Source organism: Mauremys reevesii, linkage group 1 (assembly GCF_016161935.1).
Source record: "Mauremys reevesii isolate NIE-2019 linkage group 1, ASM1616193v1, whole genome shotgun sequence".
NCBI lineage: Eukaryota > Metazoa > Chordata > Testudines > Geoemydidae > Mauremys > Mauremys reevesii.
The window spans coordinates 173,160,465-173,179,566 of record NC_052623.1 but is presented as its reverse complement, the minus strand read 5'-3'; the positions used below and the strand labels follow the sequence as shown (position 1 = coordinate 173,179,566).

General features: G+C 43.9%; 1 protein-coding gene across 2 annotated transcripts in view; it reads left to right on the top strand.

Moving 5' to 3' along the window:
* The first annotated feature begins 844 nt into the window (after nucleotides 1–844).
* JAM2 (junctional adhesion molecule 2) overlaps nucleotides 845–19,102 on the top strand; it is a 54,889-nt gene continuing 36,631 nt past the window's right edge. For both annotated transcript variants that reach the window (XM_039520101.1, XM_039520104.1), the window contains exon 1: nucleotides 845–1,039. In XM_039520101.1, coding sequence (XP_039376035.1) covers nucleotides 985–1,039 — 55 coding nt within the window. In that variant the 5' untranslated portion in view covers nucleotides 845–984. The remainder of the gene's footprint in view (nucleotides 1,040–19,102) is intronic.

Sequence of the window (19,102 nt, the reverse complement as noted above, 5' to 3'; positions counted from 1 at the left end):
TACCTAGGAATATCTTTAAAATCTAAAAACTGCTTAGATCTCCCCCTTGTGGAGTCATTTACACTCTTTTGAAAATGCAATTTTATACACAGATTGACTTCACATGGTGCAGATCAGTGGAGGACAATCAGGCTCACTACGTGAAATTTCATAACTATTTGTCTGTTGTCTGAGTCCAATCTTGTACCACTGAGGACAATGATAGCTTTGCCAGTGACTTCAATGATCACACAAATCAATCCCTATACAATCTTTGGAGTAAGGATCCTGGCTCTTCTGAGCCCAGCATTGTGAGAGTACTACTGGAACATAAACAAATACAATAATAATAAAAAATTAATAACAATTAATAATATTTGAAACCTACCCTCGCATAGAACCGGAGATGTTTTATTTTTCTGTTCAAACTACGCTCAGTGCAAACTATTGTTCCGGGGCGTGGGGCAGCTGCGTAGGAAACTGGGATGGTTTCCGTGTTAGTGTAAAAGAAAAGTTACGTTTGCACTGTGCATGCCAAGAAGACCACGAGGAATTCATCAAAATTAACATGAATGTTCAAAGCTGCACGGAAGAAAACGGGGGCTGGCTGGAAGGTGGCTTGGTTTGGCTTAGTTATTGTAGCTGGGATTCCCGTTACAGCTGGAATGGACTCGCAGTTCATTTCAAGGTTGCCCCACCCTTCCCCACCGCCGGCTCTGCGTGGCTGTGTCTCACCTCACCTGCCTTGGCTGTATGAGGACAACACCGAGAGAAGTGGCCCCAGCCCTTTCCGCTCTTGGGACCGTCTTCCCCGAAGTGTGACGGGCAGTGCTAGGACCCGGCAGAAACCTTCACCCCCAGCCTGGGCAGCTGCGGAGACGCCTCCCCGCAACGCCCCGAGAAGCGGGAGAAGCCCCCGCCTGCAGGGCGCCGCGGGAGTCCCGCTAGCTGAGGCGCCCTGGGAGCTGCTCCAGCCGCCTCGCGGGAAGCCGCTGGGGCTGGAAGATGGCGAGCCGCTGCCTCCTGCCGCTTCTCCTCGGCACCCTGGGGGCTCTGTGCTGTAAGTGGCGCGTCTCCCCCCCCTCCGCCGCCGCCGGGCCCTGCTGGAGGGCAGGGCGCAGCCCCAGCCCCAGCCCCGCTGCTCGCGGCGCCCTTTGTTCGCCCGGCTGCTGGGCTCGCTCGTCCCGCACAGCCACGGGGAGCCAGCCACGGGGCGGGGTGTGAGCCCCTGGCTGGGCTGGGAGTCGGGACCCTGCCTCACTGCAAGGGGCAAGCAGGGACGGCCCGCTCCGCCAAGCGAGCTGCAGCCCGTGCAAAGGGATGCGGGGTTTGGAAAGGATGGAGCGGGGCTTAGCGCTTGTGGTGGCGGGATAGCTTCTGCGCTAGTCCGTAATGCTGTTGGTCGGGCCAGCTGGGGCGGGGGTGAGGAGCTGCTGACTCCTCCAGAAGGTGGCTGGGCTCCTTTCCTTCCAACCTGTTGCTTTAAGCTTCCCTTGGGAGCTCGGTGAAGACGATTTTGCAATGAGGGTGGGGGGATCCCCTTGTTGAATGGAGAGGTGCATCGCCCGAGAGGAAGGTTTAGCAGCAAATGGCATTTCACAGCCTCAAAGGATCCTAGGCATGCAGGGCTGGAAGGGACCAGGCCACAGGAAACCTCGACCATCTGTGCCAAGTGTTTTGTCCAGTCTGTTCTTAAAAAACCTCTAATGATAGGGATTCCACAACCACCTGTGGAAGCCTAGTTCAGAGTTTAACTACCTTTACTGTTTTTTAAAAAAGTTTTTCCTAATCTCTAACCTAAATCTCCCATGCTGCAGATCAAACCTGCTACTACTTGTACTACCTTTAGTGAACATGGACAACAATTGATCACTGTCCTCTTTATAAGGGCCCTTAACATATTTGAAGATTATTATCAGGCCCCTCCCAAGTCTTTTTTTCTCAAGACTAAACATACAACATTATTTTAATCTTTCCTTATACATCAGGTCTTCTAAACTTTTCATCACTTTTCTTGCTCTCAGCTGGACTTTTTCCTATTTGTCCACATTTTCACTAAAGTTTGATGCCCAGAATTGAACACAATACTCCAGCTGAGGTCTCACCACTGCTGAGTAGAGTGAGACACTTATCTCTTATATGTCTTATATGCACCTCGGAATGATATTAGCCTTCTTTGCAACTGCATCACATCCTTGACTCATTCTGTTTGTGGATCCACTATAACTCCTGGATTCTTTTCAAAACTGTTACTGCCTAGCCAGTTGTTCCCATTTTGTAGCTGTGCATTTATTTTTTTTCTTTCCAAAGTATAGTACTTTGTACTTCATTGAATTTCATTTTATGGACTTCAGACCAGTTCTCCAGTTTGTCATGGTGGTTTTTCATTCTAATTCTGTTCTCCAAAGTGCTTGCAACCCTTCCCAGTGTGGGATCATCCGCAAATTTTATAAGCATACTCTGTTATCTAAGTCATTAATGAAAATATTGAATAGTACTGAACCCCAGACAGACTTCTGTGAGACCTGACTAGATATGTCTTCCTAGTTTGACAGCGAACCATTGATAGCTACTCTTAGGGTACGTCCATACTACCCGCCCGGGTCGGCGGTAGCGATCAACTTCTCAGAGTTCGATATATCGCGTCTCATCTAGACGCGATATATCGAACTCCGAATGCGCTCCCGTCGACTCCGGAATTCCACCACTGCGAACGGCGGTGGCAGAGTCGACGGGGGAGCCGCGGACTTCGATCCCGCACCGTGAGGACGGGTAAGTACTTCGAACTAAGGTACGCAAGTTCAGCTATGCGAATAGCATAGCTGAACTCGATGCTATTCGCATAGCTGAACTTGCGTACCTTAGTTCAAACCCCCCCCCCCCCCCAGTGTAGACCAGGCCATAGAGTAGAATTTTTCATCCAGTTGTGGAGCCACCTTATAATAATTTAATTTAGATCACATTTCCCTAGTTTGCTTATGACAATGTCATGTGGGACTATGTCAAAAGCCTTACTACAATCAAACAATATCACATCTACAGCTTCCCCCTCCACTAGATAGTAATCCTGTCAAAGAAAGAAGTTAACTTGGGTGGTTGTTGTTTACCTGTATTTGTCAAGAATAAACAAAGTTCTATGAGGCAAGGACTGCCTTTTCTGTGTTTGTACATCACCTAGCACAATGTGGTCCTGGTCCTTGACTGGGGCTCCTAGGCACTACTGCAATAATAACAATTAATAATACCAAACCCTTGCCTGTAAAACCAACCTGTTTGCCTGCATGTTTAGGGTCTCATACTGCACCCATCAATGTGGTAGCTTAGCCCTGGTCTTTATTACAAAGTTAGCCTGGGAGAGAGGGGGGAGAAAGGGAGTTGTGGCGCGCTCGGGGGATGGCGGAGGTGGAGTTGAGGTGAGCTGGGGCAGGGAGTAGTTCCCTGCCTTCAACCCCCCCCCCCCCCAGAGTTACTCCCCACGCCCGCCAGCCCCAGCTCACCTCCGCCTCCTCCGAGCGCGCCGCTACTCGCTTCTCCTCCCTCCCTCCCAGCGCTTCCGCGTGGCAAGCCTGGGAGGGAGGTGGAAGGAGGGAAGTGCGGCGCGCCTGGGGGAGGAGGTGGGCTGGGGATTTGGGGGAGGGGCGGAATTGGGGAGGGGACGGTAGCAAATTTGCCACCCCTGCAAATTTGCTGGCCTAGGCGATAATACGCCACTGCATGGGTGGATCTCTGAATTCTTGTGGAGTCCTATTGACGTCAGTAGAGCTTTGGATCAGGCCTCAAGTGCACAAAACTATTATTGTTTTCTTTGAGCCCAGGAGCAAAAGCCAAAATATGTATCCACCATAGAAATAAAAACAAACAGCTTCAGTACTAATGGGGAGACTATGTACTGATTAAAAACATAGAGCATATTGAAACTATTGTATGTAAGCTGTTAAGTAGGCTTGTTTCAAAGAAAGTTGTTCATTTGCCTCAGTAAGGCAGTTTTCAAGGTGTTTTTTACAAAATAAAGAAGCGGTATTGGAGCTGAAATTTTTCTCTGTCTGCAGAACGTTTTAATTTATTATGTAAAACAAAGAAACCCCAAACTTTCCCTTGCAGTTTCAGAAACTTGCCACAGTTCTATTGACAGCATGGCTCAAAAGGTAACGCTTTTTTTTTTTTTAAAGCAAAACAGAAAAGAGATGTAAATTAGAAAAAAAAAAATTGCCCTGCCCAGAGGGTACACTGAACATAAACATGAGAAGTTGTAACACTGGAAAAGAAATCTTCAGATTAACAGTGGCTATGCAGCAAATTATGCCAAACATCTAATAAGAATGTATCATAGATAGAACATATTTTACTGAATACCCTGTATTTTTGTATCATACATTTAATTTGTTTTGATGCCTTCAACCTCTTCTCATTTTAGTGATTAGATCTGACATCTCTTTCTGAGGTTGTGTGTGGAAATAACATTTTGAACTGAAATGTGTGTGTAGCAGAATCTCACTAATTCACAACGGTGACCTAGAGTGTGAGAATCTAGCCAAGGGGTGAGCAAACGTTTTGGCCTGAGGGCCACATCTGGGTATGGAAATTGTATGGCAGGCCATAAATGCTCATGAAATTGGGGATTGGGGTGTGGGCTCTGGCTGGGGGTGCAGGCTTTGGGGTGGGGGTGCATGTTCCAGGGCGGGGCCAGAAATGAGGGGTTCAGGGTATGGGTTGGGGTATGGGGGAAGGGGTTCCGGGCAACGGGTTGGGGTGTGGGGGGGGAAGGGCTTCAGCTGGGGGTGCAGGCTCTGGGGTGGGGCTTGGGATGAGGGGTTTGGGGTGCAGGAGGGTGATCTCGGCTGGGCCTGAGGGATTCGGAGGGCAGGAGGAAGATCAGGGTTGGGGGCAGGGGGTTGGGGCACAGGAGGAGGTCAGGGGGCAGGCTTATCTCAAGCAGCTCCTAGAAGCAGTGGCATATCCCCCCTCCAGCGCCTATGTGGAGGCACATGCTGGCCAGGTGGCTCTCTGCGCTGCCCCATTCACAGGCGCCGCCCCTGCAGCTCCCATTGGCTGGGAGCTGCAGAGCCAGTGCTTGGGGTGGGGGCAGTGTGCAAAGCCCTGGGGCTGCCCCTATGTGTAGGAGCCAGAGAGGGGACATACCGCTGCTTCTGGGAGCTGCACTGAGCTACGACATGCGTGGAGTGGGGCAAGCCCCTGACCATGCTCCCTGGTGGGAGCTCGAGGACCAGATTAAAAGGCCTGACAGTTTGCCCATCCCTGATGTAACGTTTAGTAGCCTGAGTGAAGGTTCCCTTTGCATGGATTGGCCATCTCCTATATGAGAGCAGAGGAGGAGGAGGTCACTGCCTCTACAGTACCATCTTCCCGCTTCCCCTCCACCCCCACCCCCACCAGAATCTTCTTGATAGAGTGAGAGATTTGGTGCTGAGGAGAGGGTGGCCAGCCAGGGATAAGGAGGGAGGGCTGTGGTCGGCATCGGTGGGAAGTGCCTATTACTGGCTCTTCTTTTTCTTCTCTCCCTTACAGCTACCAGGCCTTGAGAAAAGGCTAGTTAATTTGGTTTGTTTGGCCTTTATGGGAGTGGGGACTTTTTGTATAAGTCCTTGTTTGATTTCTTGCCTTTCCAGTGTTTGGAGAGAGAAAGCTATTTGTGACTCTATTTGGTGATACACATTTACAGTTGTTCTTCCAGGTTAATACCCTGTCTTTTGTCTTCAGATTTCCCCCCCTTTTTGGCGGGGGGGAGGAGCAGACTCTGCTGATACAGCGGTGGGTGACAATTTACATCATGTACTCTGATGGGAACCATGTGAGCTTCCTAAGCTATGAGCTACCCATGGAGAATTTAAAAGGCCTGAAAGAATCCTTGAATGAGAATTAGCTGTGTTCATGGGGCAGATCCAGGGAATAAGTGCATTAATCTAGATGTGTAGTAGTGGTGATTTTGGAAAGATACCAATCAGGGCTTTACATTCAGCTGGTGCTGTCTGAAGCAGAGCTCTGGTAAATATTTTTAAACCCGTGGGTCTAAAGCCCTAAGCCTTGGTGTGCCTCACGGGGCTGTAGCCCAGAGCCCTGGATGGAGGTGAGAGGCTATGGGAAATACTGTATGAGAATTTAACCCTTCGTACCAATGAATCTAAAAGTGCATCAGACCTTTTATGAAGCTTCTAAAGTCCGATCAGTTTGATATTTTTTCCTTGTGCTGGTGTAAATCAGGATTAACTGTATTGAAGTGAATGGAATTTCATTGGTGAAAACTAGTGAAACTGACAGGACAATCAGGCCCCCTATGTCCCTATGAGGACTTTACAAAGGCAGTATAGTGTCTTTGGCAAATGTTACAATGCATCATTCTGACCCTCCTAATTCAATTCTGAGTACTTCAAAACACACATTCCCAGTTCTTGGAAAGCTCTAGTGCAGGGGTCTCAAACTCAGTTTATTTTAGGGCCAGTGCCAGTCCTCAAATCCTCCCAGTGAGCCAATAATGTCACTGAAAATGGTGTTCCAAAAAGAAAACGTTTATATTGTATTTTTTATTTCAGATTTCTTAGAAATAATAAAACTGTCATACAACTTTATACAATTCTTCACCTGCCAGAGAGTTTTTAGTCTTTGCCAGACACCTGGCAACGCTTCAATTTTGTCAGTTTGTCGATGTTTGGGCTCAGTGACTAAGGACTGCAGCAAGGTGTGCATCAGATAGTTTTGTCCGGTATTTTGACTTGTTTATATTCATTGGGGGAAAAAGTGATGCTGCCTCCATGGCTGACTTGGCCTGGTGACTAGTCCCTCTCCCCCAGCCAATGGAAGCTGTGGGGGGGCAGTGCCTGCAGCAAACATTGCAGGCAGCGTGGCTGCATGCCTCTCTCCTCTGCGGGCTGAAGTGGGGAGGTTCTCGGGCCACAGATGGCCTGCGGGCCAGGACTTTGAGATCCCTGCCCTAGCGCAAAGGACCATTTTCAAGAATCTTTGAATGAGCCATATATAGATTTTCTGTGCCAAAACACCTTGGAGATAAAATATGACACACAAGCATAAGAATTTATGAAAGATGATTTACACCTAGTTTCCAGTATCCATACCTCAAACAAATTGTTTCATTCGTCTAAAATTTGCCAAGAAATATCTCATAGGGTCACACATGCAAAACTTTGAATTATAAACAGCAATGGCATAGTACAGGGAACAGCAACATTTGGCGCGCTGCCCGCCAGCGTAAGCCCCCTGGTGGGGCAAGGCCAGTTTGTTTACCTGCCACTTTGGCAGGTTCAGCTGATCGCGGCTCCCACTGGCTGCGGCTCACCGCTCCAGGCCAATGGAGGCTGCGGAGGTGGCGCGGGCTGAGGGATGTGCTGGCCGCAGCTTCCCGCAGCCCCCATTGGCTTAGAGTGCCGAATCGCGGCCAGTGGGAGTAGCAATGGGCTGAACCTGTGGACGCGGCAAGTAAACAAACCGGCCCAGCCCACGAGGGGGCTTACCCTGGTGGGCTGCGTGACAAAGGTTGCCGATCCCTGGCATAGTATTTACCAGAGGTGGTTTTATCAGGTAAAATCATAGTTTTTTACCAACCTGGGAAATAAATAGTTAGTCCCAGTGTAAGGCATTCTCTATTTTTAAAATTGTTTAATGTACACCATATTACACTTAGTTGTAATTACGTGTCCGAATTGCAGTTACATAAGGCAGTAGACTTGAAGATTAATTTAGGGTTGTACAAATAAAAAGTAAAACTGTTGTGGGCATAATACTAATATGTGTAACTATAATACTGAATGTCGGAATGTCTGAATACCCTTTGGTTTGATATTTTCTCAAGGAAGTTGTACGTGTCATGACTCATGTTTTAGTTTTCGGTATTATATGAGCAAAAGTTGAAAACATCTGATAATATGAAAACAACAATACAGAAAGGTAGGCTAGAAGCATTAAGCAATCAAAAGCATGCAGAGCTGCAGACTACCTACCAGTTCTGGTCCATTTGGCCATGCAGCATTCTGTATCAGAAAACCAACTTTGATTTAGTGGATAGACTGCGCCCATTTCTCATTTTGAATTGATTCATTCTGTGCTTGCTGAACATTGATGCAATTGCACCCTGATTTCTATGAAGTCAGATAGAATATCAGCATTGGAATATCAGATTTTTTTACCATGTTACAGGAGAAGCAATTGCCTTAACAGTGAATGAAAAATTGATCTTTGGTATGGAGCTCCTTCTGCTAGAAAGGCAATTAAATATATCAGAAAGTCAGGATTTTTGCTGAGCAACCACTGCTCTTCTTGTTTCTTCTTGTTCAGCTGACAATTCCTTTCTTGCATACTTTGGATGAGGGAAGTTGACCAACATGTGTACAGGAGTAATTCCCTCATGAAATCTTTTGTACTTTTGCTTTGTGTGGTGCAAGATGTTCACTTACCAAGAGATATATATACAACATCAACTATTGATGTGTCCCTTTGGAGTATGTCAAGTGCCACAACAACCAGTTTCAATTGACTGATCAAGTTCTTTGCTTCTCAGTAAATCCTTGATTATTAATTATATTGACCACTGAATATATGGTACCTCATGATGGCTCACAATCCTGAAACAATGCGGCTGACTTTTAACATACGTTTCCAGGCATGTTGTTTGAATGTTCCCAAATCCTTGTTGATACACGATGGGTTTTACAGATTCTTAGGGTTATTTTAACCAGGCTCCAGGCTGATGGTGAATATGGAAATACTTTTGTAAATCTACATATTTCATCAAAGGACTTGGTGTAAGGTCTTGCCAAGTGAAATTAGCCAACGTGATGCACATCTATATGTAACCAAATTGTTGACATCTTGTTCCAACTCACTTCTCACACTTTGCATCTTTTTCCCATTGTCTGTCAGGTAATGCTTAACAACACAACTGTACGGGTCATTTGCTAATGCCTTGACTTCCCCTGACACTGTAACACAGTACTTTCCAGTCTTATTGCTTCCAGTGTCAACCGCTGATACATAAACCTCAGTTTTCTCTAACTGCACACAGTTCATTGGAGTAATGTGCACAGCCATCTTGTGTTAACGTAACTGCTTTTCCGTGTAATTTGTTGCATGCAACTATCCTCAAGCTATCAGTAACTGCATCTAACAGTTCATCAGCTATCTGCTTTTGATTGGGTGCTTTGTAATCTCACCTTAGGCAACTAATCAGCAGCCCTCACAGTGGATTTTCCAACTGCAAGATGACTTTCCACTGCCTAGTAGCAGCTTGGAGTTGCAAGTTTCCACAGTGCGATCACCACTCATGCCTCCACTGTCAGTGCAGCTCTCATGCTGGTGTTCCTGCGCCGGGTGGCTAGGGTGAGCTCAGCACACAGATTCAGGAATGTGGCCTTGCGCATCCAAAAGTTCTGCAGCCCCTGCTTGTTATCCCACACCTGCATTGTGATGTGATCCCCTCAGGCAGTGTTTGTTTCTCAGACCCAGAAGCAGCACTCTACTGTTTGCAGCTGCCCCACGAATGCCATCGTCAATCTTTAATTGTGTTCCACAACAATCTGACCTCGAGGAGATCGTCTTGTTCCCTTCTGCTCTTCTTGTGGCTCTGCAAATACCAGAGGTCTGTGCGTCCCATGTTTGAAAGGCACATGACAGTAAGGCAGAGCTGTACAAACTCCATGCTTCTGTCAGAGATGACAAACAAGAAGTCCCATGCAGGTTTGTGGGATTTTCAAAATAGTCATGGATAGAGATAGCAGTATGGGGTGGAGAAAGTTGCATGGTAGGAACTTAACCTCACAGTCCCAGGGTTGACTCATGTGTGACTCTTTGGCCCCATTGTGCATTGTCATAACTTACCAAAAGATAGTGTACAGGACTGTGGTAAGTTGCACATCGGGATACCTACCCATGGTGCACCATATTGGGCATAGAAACAAGCTCTCTTGGTGAGTACGCAGAGCACTGATGCAAGGAGCCAAGTATGCAAGCGCATAAGCGATATACTAAATGTGGCAGCTTCCTGCTAACGTAACTTGTGTCACCAAAAGTTCGTAGCATAGATATGCCCTCATTCTCTTTCCTGTGCAGGTATTGACATCCTACTAAGGATCTGGCGCACACATTCTGTGACCTGGCTTGGATGACGCAATGTATGAGTGTAGCAAACTCGAGACTCACCAGTGTGGCGCCTCCTGCTGGTCATCTTGGGAATTAGCTCTTTTCCAGCATACAGAGCGCCCTCTGCTGGCCGGTGTCTCGCCTGCTGCTGGCCCCATGTCCCTCCTGGACCCCAGTGCCCTTTACCTCAGGGTTCTTCCCCAGCAGTACCCCCACGCTCTGGGTTTCCCTTCCCAGGGGAACCCCCAACCCTCTAAACCAACCTGGCCTCAGTGGCTACTGCCAGTCGTCATCTACCCGCCACTCACTGGGGCAGATTGCAGTCTGTAACTGCCACTCATCATTGGCAAGGGGTTAGGACCTGCTGCCTTTACCTATTCCCAGGCTATATCTCTGCAGCTCCAGTACCTCTGTAGGCTGCCCCACTACAGTGAGAAAAATCTATGAGCAACCGAAGAAACTCTTTATTTACTGGAATAATTCTATCAGGGGTTTTTTTTCCCCCACAAAATTTTGAGAATGTTTTGAATAAACTACTGGTTTTTTTTTTTCTTCAGCAGGATGATACAAAGGGTTTCCTAGAAGCAAAGCTCACCTCTTTATGGCAGGGGAAAAAAGTTTTAAAATCATTAGTATTTTACTCTGAACTCATTCCTCCCAGAAATGTTGCAAGTTTAGCATGTAAGAATAAATGTCTTCCCTCTTTTTTCATTTTAGTTTTTGCTTTAATAATTATTCCCCAACAAGACGCATTTGTTGATTTCACACACATCCAGTAGAAAATTTATTATAACTGCTTTCGTTCACATCCTTTCAGTTTGGATGCACTGGCCAACCTGAAAGGGTAGTAGAAATTCTAGTTTGTATTTTCATTATGTATTACAGTCCTGTCACCTTAATTTCATGTCCTGAAAGGGATATCTTGCCTGGCAGGAGGAATTCTGTTGAATAAAATTGCATTCCTGTTTGCAACCACTGACCAAAGCATGTTCTTCCTTCTAGACAGGAAGAATTTTAAAGCTATAAGAGTTATAATGAGTGAATTATAATGCGCCATATTTGGGGTCGGGAAGGAATTTTCCTCCAGGGAAGATTGGCAGTGGCCCTGGAGGTTTTTCGCCTTCCTCCGAAGCATGGGGCAGGGGTCGCTTGCTAAAGGAGTGGGTGGAGCGGCTTATGTGGCCTGCATCTTGCAGGAGGTCAGACTAGATGATCATAATGGTCCCTTCTGATCTTGAATTCTATGATTCTATGAAATAGTTTTGTAAAGTGAGACTGCTGGCCAGGTTACCCTGTTCTGGGGGAAAAACCTACAAGAGAAATCTCTGTGAGGATCCCTCAGTTTTGCTGGAGGAGCATAGTTTCCTTTCTCCCCTCTGTGCCTTACAGTATAGACTGCAAGACCATGCCCCACACCTCCATCCCCCAAAACCTCCACTGAACTCCAGGGATCTGAGAGTATCCTAGTGCATTGTCTGGAAGTCAGGGCCAATGGACTGCTCAGGATAGAGGACTGCTCAAATTCTGTGCCCCCACCATGACCTGTCCTGCTCCCTAGCCCAAGGAAATCGCTGCCCTGAAAGAGGGTTCAGCAGAAAAGGTAACAACACAGCTCCTAACTATGTTATCTCAGTAAGCTATCCCCTGTACAGAAGAGGGATGATGTGCGTGTCCTACTGGTCCCAGGCCAACGTCTGCCTTCTCCCTGCTCAGATCTTTGGCCCTATAGAGGTGGCAGACCCCATTGCCTACTGTGCATAGATCTGGAGATGGTAGAGCCACACATAGAGGGAACCCTCTGCATGCAAATCTCTGGAGTACAGTTTCACCTCCAGCCCCCTTGCTTCTGAGGTATAGGCACAAGGGGACAGAATTAAGGCTGAATATTCAACCTTCACTTTTGCAGTTTCCTTACCCAAAGAGCTTGTTTGTTTTTTTCCCCCAGTTTTAATGTTGCAATAACGCATGCATTTTGTTGGTGCAAGGAATATGTATTATGTTAATTCTGGCTGTTTTCTTCCAGACTCTTCAACTTACTTATGTCAAATCTACTAAAGAATATTTTTTTTTAAATCTTTTTAAAATATACAAAAAAAACAGGAGTACTTGTGGCACCTTAAAGACTAACAAATGTATTTAAGCATGAGCTTTCGTGAGCTACAGCTAAATTTGTTAGTCTTTAAGGTGCCACAAGTACTCCTGGTTTTTTGCGGATACAGACTAACATGGCTGCTACTCTGAAACTTAAAATATACAGTATGTTTTTATATATGGCTTCCTCTGTGGATCCTACTGAGAATTAGCTTCTTGGTATGCCCCAGTTCAGTGAGGCAGGATCCTCTGCAGTGTGTGAGATATTCTAGTTCTAGAAACCATACACAATCCCCTTTCAGAACTAATTTTAAAATTGCCTTTCATTTCATAGAACTATATCTTATCTTTAGGATCAGATATATCTGCATAACTTTGTATGCTAACATGCTTCTTGTTGACAAATACCCTCTCTTCAGTGGTAATGTAGATTGAATTTTCCTTGTGAGAGATGAATTTTGAGACCAGTTCTTTAGCTCTGAGCTAGGCTGTCTATTTAGTGTGACTGACTGACTGACTGACCGGCCGAAAGATGTAGCATGATGGAATTTCAGGGCATGTTATATAAAATAAGTAAATCTCAACCCTAATCTAATAACCTTTCATCTCTCTTTCAAACCAAAATAATATCCACTAAACAATAGCCTGTCCATCCACTTCCAGCAGACTCTCTCTCTCTCTCAAATCAGTGAGCCATTTTAGAAACTCCTTTTTTTTAACATGATGGGGGGAGGTTTTATTTGGCCCGGTTCCCTAACAAACAGATAAGTCCTGTTTAACATGCTTATCTAAAGGAAAACAAAAATACATTCAGAATGGCAACTGTTCACACAGTCCATGAAGCAGTTTTTTACTGCCAGCAACTGACACATCATTTATGTCTGTTATGGGAGACCATCTGTATATGCCAAGGCTGTATGGAATGCTTAGTGAAGATCTATTCTGAAAAGTTACGATAGCAGAAATAGAATCTTCTTTAATGAGTAGATCTGCGACTCATCTAAAATCTGCTTAATGTAGTGAAAGAATTAAATTTTTTTCCCCTCCCTGACGATCTTGTGGAACAGACACAGATTTGGGAGAGATGACTTATGCATCAACAAAATTAATAACAAAGTTCCAGTGTCATGTCTTCATGATTAATTGTGTTTAATTTTGTTAACTGATCAAATTTGATATGTAAATTGGAAGACAATAAATGCATCTTTTTTTTTTCAAATTCATTTTTCAGAGGGAATCTGAACTTTTAAGGTTTACTTCCTGATTCAGAGTTCTGCCTTTTGGAATTTCATTTCCATCCTATTTACCAAGAAACTTTTAGTTCTAGCAATGTAATTCTGCAAAAGAGGCTGCTTTGTCTCCCTCCTGGTTAGCAATGCAGACCTCCTTTTGTGGTAATCTTCATCACAGAAAGCTTTGTTCAGAAATCATGGACTTTATAATCAAGCTAGTTAAAAAATTCTCTTCGTCTTACACTCTTGTACACCTGCTGGGTTTTATTTGAAACAAGAGAAGGCTAATTGACAGGTTTCAGAGTAGCAGCCGTGTTAGTCTGTATCCGCAAAAAAAACAGGAGTACTTGTGGCACCTTAAAGACTAACAAATTTATTGTAGCACGAAAGCTCATGCTATAAGAGAAGGCTAAGTCAGTTTACCCAGTTAACTTTACAATCAGTGGTCCAGTTCATTTGGTTTCAGTTTATACAATAGTTGCTTTGAGGGCAGAGAGGGACGAAATAACACTCAAGGCAATTCAAGGTAATATAGTAACCACAGTAGTTGCTGAACTATTAGTGAGGTTATATGTTAAGTAGAACTTTAAAAAAAAAAAAAAGTGTGTGGGGAGGTTCCATTTTTCCCCACTTGCATCAATTTGTTGACTAGCTCAAAGATTAAGAAACATAGATCATCCTATATTCCCCTCTCTTGTCCATTCCATTTGTTTTTCTTTACCTGTTGTCTCTCCTCATATGCTTGATCCTCACAGTTTTTACAATCTGCCTTTTTATTCCATGTTTGTACAGTGCCTACCACAATAGGCCGCCATCCCTAACTGGAGCTTCTACCTGCTCCTTTGACACAAATTATTAATAATAATAATAGCAGTAAGTCATCTGAGGCTGGCGTGTGAAAAGGAATGTGGTTTTAACAAATGAACAGCACAAAAGAAATAAACATTAGGCTCTGGACTAAAGCATGAGGTAATCCTCCAATTGCTAACTTAAGTTTAACCCTTGAACTACTAACACCCATATATCAGAGGGGTAGCCGTGTTAGTCTGGATCTGTAAAAGCAGCAAAGAATCCTGTGGCACCTTATAGACTAACAGACGTTTTGGAGCATGAGCTTTCGTGGGTGAATACCCACTTCGTCGGATGCAAGTAGTGGAAATTTCCAGGGGCAGGTATATATATGCAAGCAAGAAGCAAGCTAGAGATAACGAGGTTAGTTCAATCAGGGAGGATGAGGCCCTGTTCTAGCAGTTGAGGTGTGAAAAACAAGGGAGGAGAAACTGGTTCTGTAGTTGGCAAGCCATTCACAGTCTTTGTTTAATCCTGAGCTGATGGTGTCAAATTTGCAGATGAACTGAAGCTCAGCAGTTTCTCTTTGAAGTCTGGTCCTGCAGTTTTTTTGCTGCAGGATGGCCACCTTAAGATCTGCTATTGGTGGCCAGGGAGGTTGAAGTGTTCTCCTACAGGTTTTTGTATATTGCCACCATCAACCTCAGCCTGGACCAATCTACACGAGAGGTCCACTTCCTAGACACCACGGTGCAAATAAGTGATGGTCACATTAACACCCTATACCGAAAACCTACCGACCGCTATGCCTACCTTCATGCCTCCAGCTTCCATCCTGGGCACACCGCAAGATCCATTGTCTACAGCCAAGCACTGAGGTACAACCGCTGAGCTTCAATTCATCTGCAAATTTGACACCATCAGCTCAGGATTAAACAAAGACTGTGAATGGCTTGCCAACTACAGAACCAGTTTCTCCTCCCTTGGTTTTCACACCTCAACTGCTAGAACAGGGCCTCATCCTCCCTGATTGAACTAACCTCATTATCTCTAGCTTGCTTCTTGCTTGCATATATATACCTGCCCCTGGAAATTTCCACTACTTGCATCCGACGAAGTGGGTATTCACCCACGAAAGCTCATTCTCCAAAACGTCTGTTAGTCTATAAGGTGCCACAGGATTCTTTGCTGCTTTAACACCTATATGTGGATACTCCAGTTATACCAGAACACATACTTTTCTGAGACTTGCAATGTGGATACTGGGCCAGGGAAAAAAGATCAGACAGCTTTGGAACTGCAGGCCAGACAAAAAATTTCCTGCCATGTCAGATTTTTCACTGTCTTAACTCTTATTTATTTTAACTTCAATTTAGTGCCAGGCTAGCAGTGCTCTGTAAAATTGCCCATAACACATGATTTAAATTAAAACTACCTGAACTGTATTAGGAGCAGCAGTATGGCTAAACCCAAGCCCTCAAAAATCATGAGGTTGGCAGAAAAGCATGAGATTTTTATACAATAATAAACATACTGGGCTCTTTTTCTTTACCTTCTGACTTATAAGCATTTAGGCTTCACTTGCTTCATGTTTTCAAGCATTTCTCTACAACTATGAGAGCTAAAAACTGAAAAAGAAAGTGAGAAAGAACTGAGATTTTCATGCAATCTCTTGCTTCCAAGAGCCTAGGGCTTTAGGGTAAACACCAAATATCAGGAGTGTGCCAACAAAATTTTGAGAGTTGGCAACACGTCTGAAAGAGAACCTAAGCTCTGGGGAAGCAGAGTCAGGGGTACACAATGGCATGAGGGCAAGCTCCTGTATATAACAGAGCTGCAGTTTTCTTCCCCAGTTTATATGAAAGGAAGACTAACAAGAGTCATAGTGAGCCAAGAGAGAGTCAGAGAGTGTGAAATGTACAAAGCCCTGCTGCAGGCATTCTAATGGGCAGAAAGAGATGTTCTTTTGTAACTTATGTAATGTGATTACTTAAAGCCCTTCCTGAGTGCCTTTTAAAATATTACCACATTAAAAGGACATCATCAAGTAAGTTGAAATCCTCCTCCTCTTCCCTGGCTCCGGAAACTATGGAGCTCCTTGGCTGATCTCACAATTTGCTCCCTCCCTCCTCTTTCTGTCAAGTGCATACTTTTTCCATTGATGATAATTCACATTAAGAGCTATTAGGTCTTGCTCAATCTTATCACTCCACCTTTTCCTTGGTCGGCTGCAAGGTGGATACCATAAGGATGTCCTTCCAAGACTCACTTAGCTGGTCTATCTTCTGCCATCCTAACTTCATGTCCTGTCCACTGAAGTTGTTGGGATTTCACTACATTTACTTAATCTCCTTCAGTTCCCTATTAAATTTTCTGCACTCATCCCTCACTGTTACTGGCCCAAAACTTCATCTCAACACTTCATCTCAAAGGTATTTAGCTGTACCCAGGTCTCACATCCATATAAAGCAAAAGGCCTTGTAAGTGGTCTTGAATATCTGAAGCTTGGTCTTTCTCAGGTTTTTTTTGGAGCTGAAAATTCTCGGCAGAGAAAAGTAAACAGGTATTTCTGCTCTGTAACCATGCCATCAAATCTAGTCAAATTGAAAAGGGAAAAGAAGAGTTAAAAACAACTTTAAGTAGTATAAACCTGCTTCTCTCTCTCCTGCTGTCAGGTTTTGTGGTTTTACAGTCATTTCAGTTTAAGAATAGCATATTTTAATTTATCTTAATCCTGTTCTAATCAATTTAAACTAAACCCAAATAAACCTCTCTTAAGATGAAATAAGCATGTCCACCCAGCCATTTGCACAAATTTAACTAAATCAGTTTTAAATGCCACCTTCAGGTAAACTGCAAAACTTTGCATATTGAAAAGCCCTGACTGTTCAAGGGAAACAGTACTATACAAAGTGCTGTCAAATGTTCACAGAAGACAAGCTAGGAAAAATAATATTAGGTGGTATGTTTAAAAATAGTAAGCAAATCATTTTCAGATAGAAGTGGGCAGCTTTATTTAGTTATTTAAATTGACAGTGCCCCTTTAACTTGTACATATCTGGTTGTCAGTACCTTGTTTAAGAACCAAGTGCTGTTCACCTCCATATTCAGTACATGCTGCCTCTCTTTCCCTCCCCTTCCTCCTCCCCGCTTAGTTTCTTGCCATGTCATTGCTATGTAACATAGCTATTCAACTAAGGTCTATTACATGGGTCCCAAGCCTGCAAACACTCACTGGAGCGAAGTTCCTTGTGTGCATGAATATTTGCAGGATTGGGCCCTTTTTAGTAATATACAGTATGTTATGTGAATTAGGCTCCAATTCAACAACTACAAAGTCAGTAACTTTACACATGTGTGTAGTCCCATTGAGTTTAACAGGACTGGTCATGTGCGTAAAGTGGAGCGAATGAATAGGTAGTTGCAGCACTGGGACCATAATCATTTTGCCAGTACAGTACGATCTCATTCTCATTTTTCAGAATCCTCTTTGTTTACATGGGTAGGCCATAAAACTGAAATGAGAGGGGCTTGCACTTCATTTGTAAGTGTGAGGTGGTCACACTTAAGGTTCCATTTATAAATGATTTATAATGGTTAATAATTGATTAATAGATGTTATCATTGTTACAGACATAAGTAGTATATGTCATAGATGGTGTTTTATAGATGATTATAAGCCACTTATTGATCTGTTGGATTCTATGACAATCTATAACAATTAACAGTTTATTAAAACATCTATTAACCATTTATCATTTATAAATAGTTATTATACCTTAATATAAAATGTGACCCATGAGGTACTCCAGAGACAGCAATTTTAAGTACTTGACTTCCTTGCAGTATAAAATGTGTACTCAAGAAGAGAGGCTTAACTCATCACAAATATGAATGGTAAAAGTAATCTTATAAAATATTTTGATTATTTAAAAAGAAAGAGTTTATTCCTGCCCCCCCAACCCACCCTTCCTAGTAGTGTGCCTGGCTCCAAATTTCTCCTCGTCAGTACCAATCTCTCCCTAGCTCCTGGATTTGTCTTTCAGAATTCAAGAAAAAAAGTTCTCAGCATTTTTTTGTCTTGTTAGGTTCCCCTGCTCAAACTAATCTGCTATTTTGCTGCTGCTTTCTTAGTCTGAATGCCTGCTGGCAAGACCACACAATTCACTGGCCTGCAGTTTCACAGAACTGAATGAGTCATGAATGTCAGTCCAGTTTTTGAGGTTTTCTCCCTCTGTACGTGCAAAAGTGAAGAGTTACAGGGTAAAAAGTAAAAAAAAACAAAACAGGAGTACTTGTGGCACCTTAAAGACTAACAAATTTATTTAAGCATGAGCTTTCGTGAGCTACAGCTCACTTCTTCGGATGCATAGACTTCGGATGCATAGGGTAAAAAGTGATTCCTAAATGTTTTAAGAGCTGCAAAAGCTGTGAAGTGAAGATTGTGCTGTTAGTATTTGAACTTGACAAAAATACAAAACAAAGCATACAACCCAAACTAAAATGACTATACTCTGTTGATTCCTGTTTCCCATGATATTGTTCTATGTAGCATTCCTGTAATGTATATTGATCTGAATTACATGTTATTTCACTTATGTGTGCCTAAGGGCTCGTAACCTGTGACTGTCCACTTGATTTTAGAGAGCCTGATCATAAACCAAGTTTTCCCCACTTCCAAGGACGTTTTTAAAAACTAGGACATGTTTTAGTATTAAATAATAAATCTTTTCGTTGACTTTTTTCTGTTTATTTATGAACATGAACATGGCTGTGCTGTCTTGAAGAACATCTACCATGTTTGCCAACAGTAAACACAGTCTAGTCAGTTTCAGTGAACAAGACCAAAGAACCAAGTCTCTCAGGAGATCTCAGAAGTCCGCCTAAGGCCTGATCTACACTAAAAA